Below are 9,823 nucleotides of genomic sequence, written 5' to 3' on the forward strand. Positions count from 1 at the left end.
ATCACACAGCTCCATCGGCCAAACCGCCACACAACCTACACAATAAGGTTTACGCACTAACTGCAGAATTTGCACCAATGTGTATATTTTTCTGCCTTATGCAAAGTAAGGTCCGTGTCCTCTTCACTTTGTGGAACGTGTGCCAACATTCTGCTCCACCATTTACTGGAAGGTGCAAAAGAATTCCCATCAAAAGTACAGGCCAATGTCCAATCTGCACCCCTATGGACATATACGATTCAAGTCCCAAGTAATAATCTCACGTAAATATCCTGCAGCATGAGATCTCAGTTTTGAACTTGTGTGCAGAATGGACTTTAGCACATGAATTTAGCTAAGAATGCTCTGTTGCTCTCAGTATCTCCCAACAAACGGAGTAAACTTTAGAACTTTTGAGCCCCATGCATCCACCAGCATCTAGTTACACTAGTCCATATGTTGTAACTTCCGGATTATTTGAGCAAAAACAGACCCATGACATCACAAAATGGTATCTGCACCGCGGATCAGCATCTTTGCAGCTTCGTCAATGATTCTTTTTGTCTACAAAAAAAAAATGTATTCTACCATTGATTAAATTGATTTATTTATGCTGGATGGCAGACATAATAAAACATGTGGTTAGATAATGAAACAAGAGAAAGCTTGCTGCCCTTAATTTCTGCTACCCTAGGCCCCAGGATATGTTACCTTTCATAGTATATTGGTTATTATAGGTTACCAATATGCTATTTACCAAAACTACCTCTACCACTTCATATTCAATAGCTCTCAGCCCTTCTAATATTTAGGGATATATTTGCTAAAGTATTAAATTAAGACTATTAATTAAATTATATTTAACTTTGAAAATGTGGAGCTACACCAAAGATATAGGGAAAAACTGTATGATTTTGGTAAAAATAAATTCTGCCTTAAGTTCATATTTCAGATTTTGGTTAATGTTCCCCTTTTTATGAATACAATATTTTTGGTCCATTCCCATTTCTGAAAATATAACATAAAACACTTTAGGGTCATTATGTAGGTGCAGTGGTAGCGTATTTCCATTGTATGTCCGTTGCCTCAATTTTGTGTGTCTGCGTAGCCGAAAGCACCAACAAACATCCACATTTATGGTGATTGCAGGAAGTGACCCCGTAGGATTTGTATCCTTTGCTTGTTTATCAATTAATAAAGACAGCCTTTAAAATTAATTAAAGCCATGTCCTTTATTTTATGTTCTTTGAAAATGTTTAATTGTGATCATGTTTGTTTGTCTTACCTATCAGTATTACCGTGTGTATAAATAATGCATTAAGTGTCTAAATACCTCTGAGACTGTGCCGTATTATCATTGAAGTACATAGTGTGTATAAATAAAGCATAATCCTAATTACTGCGTTTTCACTCGTTTCTTCCTCTGGGATGAAGAAGAAACACATTTGTCAAATATATTCATTACAGTGGCAGCTCTGGATGATGTTTTGTATCACCGGCAGATGATTAATTATGGCTAATGCTGTAGATAAACACACCTGCCGCACATGTAAGGGCCACTAACGCGTTTCTCCATCCTCAGGAGCCGTTTGGACATCGGCCAAGTGAAATGCGCATGGCAGAGCTCCGTCCGTCGTTGATTGAAACGCCGCTGTACCCACCGAAACTGGTGCTGCTGGGAAAAGATAAAAAAGGTCAATATGACATGCAATGTATTATTATATAGAGGATAATGTATCCTCTACTGTAAATAATAAGGATATTAGAAGTCACCAAGGAATCCTGCCCTGCGATCTCTCAAAAGGTGGAAGACACTGAACTTTGTACGTTGAGAGAAAATGAAATGTCTATTGATTGTGTCAGACAAGCACTTTGTACGCTAGCACTTTTCCAGCAAGTTTGCTGTTCATAGTGCTCAATTTCTCCCACGTGCCGCCACGTGTCTCCAGAACACTTTGCCTCTGAGTTATTGCTCAAATCTCCACACATTTTCACTTGCGTTGCATAGAGATTTGAGGAGAAAAGTTGCAGAGATTCTGTACCATATAAGGGGGCGATATACGCAGCCGGACATGGCGGTGATGTCTGGTGGCACATGGAGGCTAATTGAATTGCCCCCCCATTGAAATGAATGCAGGGCGCCTATCCCCTGTCACATGGGAGGGAGCGAGTGCTGAAGAGGCGACATACAATGTTTTCTGAGCGTAGCCGCTTCTCTGCGATGCAACGAATGTTCCTCATTCACTTCAGTGAGTCAGCATCGGGGCAATTGAGCAGTATGAACCACGGCGCTTTTATAACTGGAAAAGAGCTATAAAGTTACCACCGGAAGATAAATCTCTGATTAGGGTGCCTTATTTTATTTCACTGCATGACACATAATCCGATAAACACCCAGGGGTATATTTACCACGTCAGCAAACTAGGCAGGTGCATAGGGCAGCAGAGAAATGGATTTGTGACATTTTATTTGTTTTGTTTTTATTTATTTTAAGATTCATTTTGATATTTGGGGGGTAGATTTACTAAACCTTCCAAAAAGATTCTAGCTGTCATTTATATAGTGCCTTCTAGAACATGATAGCTAGAATCTGATTGGTTGCTATGGGCAACACCTCCACTTTTCCTTTTTAGAGGGCTTAGTAAATGTACTCTTTGGTCTTTACCAAATATCCGTTTTCAATGTAAAAATAGTAAGGGGGGGTGACGTTTGTGGAATAAGCATGAGGGGTGCTCGGTTACCATGGGCACCACCAAGCATGAGGCACACATCCCATGAGATGCAAAGGTAAAAAAGTCAGATGGAAGAAGAGAATTGGTCATTATCTGCCTCATTTAGCCGTTGCCCGATTCATTTGAACTTTTTCTGGTTACCTCAGGTCTGCCGCTCACCTGACCCTTATTTAGCGATTAGGACAATTGTCTACACCCCATTGAGTTTATATTAACCCCTTACAATCTAAAGGTTGATACGATTTATTAATATAGGTATTCATTTAGCCAATGAGTCCTCAACAGAGAAATAGTTAAGATGTTTCACAACTTTGAGCTAATTATTTAGCTAAAAAATGGTTTGATTTCTGTAAGACGAATCATAACAACACATAATCCAATGTAAAGGATTAAACATTGATTAACAAATATCTAGGAACCCCAGATGTCAAGACAAGTATGTGTTGTAATTACAGACATCAAGGGGTAAATGTATCAAACTGCGAGTTTCCGGCGGGATTGAAAAGTGGAGATGTTGCCTATAGCAACCAATCAGTTTCTAGCTGTCATTTTGTAGAATGTACTAATTAAATGAAAAATAGAATTTGATTGGTTGCTATGGGCAACATCTCCATTTTTCATACCCATCAGAAACTCGCAGCTAGATACATTTACCCCTCCATACTTTTAGAAAATAAGCAATAGAGCAACCAGTAATGGGCAAATTTGACGATTAAAGTGTAAAATCAGGGGATGAGACTTGGTGGTCTGACTCTATCTGTTTAAACAATACTTTGATTTTGACAGAATCCACAGATGAGTCGGAGGTGGATAAACACCATCATAACAGTGTATCATCGGGAACCTACTCCGACTACTCACCTTCCCAAGCTTCATCAGGATCCTCCAACGCACGCGTGAAAGTGCAAATTACCGCTAAGGACGCAGTAAATAGCTCATTGTGGGGTAACAGGTCTGTTCAATCCTTAAATGCAATTACTGATTTGTGCATCTTTAGGAGGGGGGGGGGTGCATATATATGTGTGTGCAATAAGATATAAAGGCTAAATATAGATTTGCTTGTGTAAGATCACAATGTGATCATTATCAAATGTTATAGAAACTGTGCTTAATAGAAGGGTCTTTACATAAGGTCAACGAGTCGTATGCAGCTATGATTAAATTATATTAATTGAAAACGCCAATGGTACCAAATTGACTGAGTTAAGACAAGAGGTGTGACCGTTCCACACTGTATTTGTACATTTGTACATTTGTACAGAATTTATACTCCAGGAATCAAGCTGGGGGTGACAATGGTCACTTCATTCTGCTGTGCGGTTTTCCTGGGGTAGAACTTAGAAAGCCTTCCTCCAAATTCTGTTGTAATTCTAACCTTTTGAGGGCTTTACTATTTGTGATATTTGGGGGAAAATGTAAAATTATTGAGAACAACTTGAGTATAACAAGCAATTTGCAATGCTTAGGGTTTCTTATATATTTTTAAAGGACTTTTCTCATATCCACATTTATTGACTTACATGCACCGTCTTGTAACTTTTATCAAATATACATCGCTTTAGTTCTCTGATTTTATTCTGTGCTTTTCGGCTATATGTTTATATTGGAGGGCTTTCTTTCATTGTCCTGGGATAAGAAACAAGCTCTACTCTGGATACAATGCTTTCCAATGAAGACAGCACAGTAGTGCTGTGTAGTATCCCAGGGCAGGGAAAATAAACAACTCTGCCTGATTGTAAATACATGGCTGAAAAACACAGAATGTAAAATAATTAATTCAGTGAAAGCTGCAGGAGAACATATACAGACCAATAAATACATGTTATCTAAAGGTGGAAACCCCTTTAAATGTCAATCATTTAGTGTATATTTTATTCCATTTCAGAAAAACTCTCACTCAATACGTCTTTAGAAGTACTTTTAAGAGAGAAATAAGGTGGTCGGTCATGTTCTGGACATACTATATTATCATAGACTATTGGAAATAATTATTTACTTGCTTTTTTTACTTTTTTGTAGGCTTACTCAGTCCTTCCCACAGCCACTTGAAACAAAGCCATTATTGAGCCAGCGAGAAACAGCGCCTATCGGGAATCTTCAGCAACGCAACGACCGACAGAGCCTCAACGACTCATTCACCGAGAACTGGAACAACAGCTCACACTACGATAACACCGGATTTGTGGCAGAGGAAAACACTGTAGAGAATGCAGGAGGTAACCCGATGCTGAATTCGAAATCGAGAAGCACATCCGCTCACGGGCGGCGGCCACTAATCAGACAAGACCGGATTATCGGCATTCCTTTGGAGTTGGAGCAGCCCGCACAGAGAAACCCTCAAGAGCCGGACGTGTCGCCTAGCAATCCTTGGCAAAATTGGACTCGGACTCCAAGTCCATTCGAGGACAGGACAGCTTTTCCTTCTAAACTTGAAAGCACCCCCGTTAACAGCCCGTTGCCGGAGAGGAAGGAACACAAGCCGCAGTCGCTAGAAAACCCAAGCACATTCACAGGCCCGTCATGGGAATTCCATGATACTAGCTCCAATCGCAACATGGGAAATGTATTCCCACATAGTCATTGTCGGCCTGAGTCCGCCAAAAACACCATATCAATGAGCAAAAGTACTGAAAGGCTCTCTCCATTAATGAAGGACTTGAAGACAGGCAGGTTTAAAAAGTCTCAGAGTATAGATGAAATAGATATTGGTGCATTCAAAGTGTACAATATACCCTTACAAAACTATGATCCGAGAAACATCATGCAAGGAAGCTATGATAGACCAGACTTGGGTTTGCTACAAGAGCATAGTATGTCCCGGAGCCAGTCGGTGCCGATGCTCGACGATGAGATGTTGGGTTATGGAACCGGTAGAGGGCAGCAACAAAAACCGGTCACAAAGAAGGTGTATCAGTTTGACCAAAGTTTCAATCCGCAAGGTGCAGTTGAAGTTAAACCAGACAAGAGAGTACCTCCTCCTTTCTCATACAACCCCGAATACTCATCGCAGCAAACAAAAACTATGGCAAAAGATCTGATCAGTCCGAGAGCGTATCGAGGTTACCCTCCTATGGAACAGATGTTCTCCTTTTCTCAGCCCTCAGTCAATGAAGATTCTATCCCCCCTCAATTCACGAGCCAAGGGTCAAGGCCAGGTTTTTTGAAAAGAGCAGACTCTTTGGCCAGTGCCACGGAGATGGCCATGTACAGGAGGGTGAGCGAACCCCATGAACTTCCACAGACCGATCGGTACGGCAGGCCCCCGTTCCTCGGGGCTATAGAACGCCAAAGCAGCATGTCGGTGGCTGAATCTCAGTTTCTAAAGAGGAACGGTCGGTACGATGATGACCACAGCTCCTTCCCGGAGGTGAAATCTCAAGGAGGTTACCAAGTCAAAACCCTTACTCAGCGAAGGCCGTTGTCTGCAAGAAGCTACAGCACGGAGACCTACGGAACTTCTCAAACTCGACCTGTTTCCGCAAGGCCGACCATGGCGGCACTGCTTGAAAAAATACCTTCTGATTACAACTTGGTTAACTACGGCGACAAGACCTTGGACAGTGACATGAAGGCGAGACAGAATCAGGGAAAAATAGATGACAGCTGTAATAAAATGCCACCGGACTGGAGACAACAGCTGCTCAGACACATAGAAGCCAGAAGATTGGACAGGGTATGTTGTCAACTCTCCATGTGATTATTATTGCAAAGTTTCATGGTACAATGAAAGAGATTTATTGAATAAGCAACTTGTTTTGAATAAGGCAGAAGATAAATTACGATGTCTTTGGGGTATATCAGTGTATCTGGCCTTGAAATCTGGTTGACCTTCTTGACCTATTGTAATTAAACCTATTGAGAAATTAGAAATGAACAGGACTGATGGGTAATCTTATTATAATCGCCCTGTTGGCCAGAAAAAGGGCAAATATCAATCGGAAAGTAGTCAACAGTGATTGCACCTCTCTAATATGACAACCCAGGGACTTTAGTAATAAAGATTAACACATACTTGCCAACCTTATGTTGGCCAGGTCCGGGAGATCCTGGAGGGCAGGAGGGGTGTATTGGCGGAGGGGGCGGGACTTTGCGGTTTGCGTCATTTTGGCCCCCCCCCCCCCCGATGATGTAATGTCTGTTTTGGGTTTTTTAAGACCCCAAACAAACATTACATTACTGGGGGCGGGGGCCAAAATGATGCGAATCTCGAAACCCGCCACCTCCATCCGTACATTCTGGCACTAATTTTATATAAGTGGACAGATGGGCCAGATGCGGGAGACTTGCATGCTCTGCCGGGGGTCCGTGAGACCGACCCGAATTTTGGGAGTCTCCCGGACATTCCAGGAGGGTTGGCAAGTATGGATTAACGACTATTTAGGGTTGCAGATGTGCTGGACAAAATAATCAGTTACATTTTCTGGATTAGTAAAACTGTTGGACAGCAAAACAGGAGCAATGCTGGATAAAATATATTTGTGAATGATGAAAAAGGTATAAGAGATGTTCAACATGTTAACTTGGGTTCATGGCCGTGGTGTACTGTCTAGTACATGATATTACATCTTCAGATCACTTTAATTTATTGTTTCACACGCGCTCTTGCAACTTGTATCATGTACATTGCTTTAACTTTATGGCTTCTTGTGTGTTTGCCACCAAAGCCTTTTCTATATTCTAGCCAGAGACATTTATTTTTATTTTGCTTTTGGATACGACACAAAACTGCGTTGTGCACACAGTTGTAACCAGCAGAGCAGAGTTGTGTTATATCTAAGGACCACATAAAAGTGTTTTTGAAAAAGGCAGAAGGTAAAATATTACTAAATAAAAGCAATTTATTTAGTAATAATTGCAAGAGGCTGTGTATAAATCAATGAATTGTCTGAAGGTGAAAAAGCCGTTTAAGTTATTTGTCTTTACAAGACCCAGGGGTTTAGTGGTATATATAAATGCAGTTGTTGAAGTTTGTACTTCTCTTAGACGATAAAGTTAACCAGGAGATTTGATCATTGCACACACGTAGCGTTCCTGCCGCGGCGCACCGGTGCGTGCGCCACTTACTTTCCAAACATGTTCAGCGTTATTCCTCAAGTGACTTAGTTTGATGTTTTCATTTCAATGCATTGAGACTGAGCTGATGTGTAGAGTGTGCTTGCCTTAATAGCTCTGGAGTTTATAATCAATCTACAATTAGGTACTAGGGCTCATTACAATCCTTCAGAGGTTTAACGTGTTGGGTTTTTTTTTTCTGTCGAGCTGACTCATACGCACAATTTCTGACATCAATCAAGTTTGGAAATAAAAGCTACTTAAAACCAGGGGCCTGATTCATTAAGGTTCTTAAATGAAGAGGATTCTCATTTCAGTCTCCTGGACAAAACCATGTTACAATGGAAGGGGTGCAAATAAGTGTTCTGTTTTACACATAAGTTAAATACTGTCTGTTTTTTCATGTAACACACAAATATCAACTTTAAATTTCAGTGTACAAATAAGCTATCAAATATTTGTGTGTTACATGAGAAAACAGGCAGTATTTAACTTATGTGTAAAACAGAACACTTATTTGCACCCCTTCCATTGTAACATGGTTTTGTCCAGGAGACTGAAATGAGAATCCTCTTTATTTGAGATCCTTAATGAATCAGGCCCCAGATTTGTATTTTCAGCAGAGAAAAAAAAGTAAAACATTTAAACATTCTCCCTTAGCACTAAGATCCTACACAATCTGTACACAATCATGTTGCTACAATCCCTGATATATGGTTCTAAACCATAGTGCACAGTATATTCTGATCATCTTTAAGGCAAGTTGAAGGGGTCTACTCAGATTTATCTAAGCCACATTCTAGTAAGGTTAGTTGCAAACGATTGTTATTCTCTTTTATTCAGCCTTATGGGTGATATACATTACTTATAAGAACTTTTTTAAAATATTTTAGCTTTATACACTGGATAGCTGACAGTTTGTTTAAAAAAAAAAAAAATACATTCAAAAAGCTAAATATTTTTTTGCACTATGGGAAGAAGCCGACGGAGGCAGTGTGATGATCTGGGCATATGTTCTGCTGGGAAACCTTGGGTCCTGGCATTTATATGGATGTTACTTTGACACGTCCATCTACATAATCATTGTTGCAGACCAATACACCCTTTCTTGGCAACGGTATTCCCTGATGGCAGTGCCCTCTTCCAATAGGATATTGCACCCTGCCACACTGCAAAAATTGTTCAAGAATGGTTTGAGGAACTAGACAAAGAGTTCAAGGTGTTGACTTGGCCTCCAAAATCACAATCCGATTGAGCATTTGTGGGATGTCCTGGAAATACAAGTCCGAGCCATGGAGGCCTCACCTCACAACTTACAGGACTTAAAGGATCTGCTGCTAACGTCTTGGTACCACATACCACAGGTCACCTTCAGAGGTCATGTAGAAGCTATGCCTCGATTGGTCTGTGCTGTTTTGGCAGCATGAGGGGCACCTACACCATATTAGACAGGCGGCTTTAATGTTGTGGCTGACCGGTGCATGTACAGTGGTTGAAGCAGAATCATAGAAGTGGCGGTATGGAAAATTTAAGTGAATGGAATTTAATAGTTCTACAATGAAGCCAGTAGGAGAAGTGACGGTACAGTATATCACTTACCCACTTCAACTACTATATGTGTGTATATATATATATATATATATATATATTTCTCCAGCCATCTGACTGACACCTGATTATCCAGGCCCCAGTTCCGCCAACTGCTGAATACTCAATTGTCCCCGGCCCAGCCCCTTCCTTCTAACCTCTCTCCTATCTTTTATTTAGCCTGTTCACCGAAAAAAAAGTAGATATGTGTTGTAACCAAAGACAATGGAAAATAAACAACCTGAACCATATACGGTACTTGCTGAAAAGCACAGCAGTCTGAACCACAAAATAATGTATTTTCGAAACCTTGCACAGCGGCAAAAACCTAAATGAGAGTCACGTGGAACTGGTACAGTAAACACCCGGCAGTGGTTTAATAGTGATTTGGACAATGTGAAAATTTTTAGATATAATTTCACAGTTTGAAATTAGGAAATGTTGAACCTCATAAACTTGTCTTTTTTTTCTA

General features: G+C 40.5%; 1 protein-coding gene across 7 annotated transcripts in view; it reads left to right on the forward strand.

The window, feature by feature from the left end:
• LRRC7 (leucine rich repeat containing 7) overlaps positions 1-9,823 on the forward strand; it is a 257,250-nt gene that overhangs the window by 208,391 nt on the left and 39,036 nt on the right. For all 7 annotated transcript variants that reach the window (XM_075181893.1, XM_075181890.1, XM_075181891.1 and 4 more), the window contains 3 exons: positions 1,562-1,673; positions 3,499-3,664; positions 4,732-6,385. In XM_075181893.1, the coding sequence (XP_075037994.1) occupies positions 1,562-1,673; positions 3,499-3,664; positions 4,732-6,385 (1,932 nt within the window). The remainder of the gene's footprint in view (positions 1-1,561; positions 1,674-3,498; positions 3,665-4,731; positions 6,386-9,823) is intronic.

The sequence above is a fragment of the Mixophyes fleayi genome, chromosome 8, assembly GCF_038048845.1.
Source record: "Mixophyes fleayi isolate aMixFle1 chromosome 8, aMixFle1.hap1, whole genome shotgun sequence".
Classification (NCBI taxonomy): Eukaryota; Metazoa; Chordata; class Amphibia; order Anura; family Limnodynastidae; genus Mixophyes; species Mixophyes fleayi.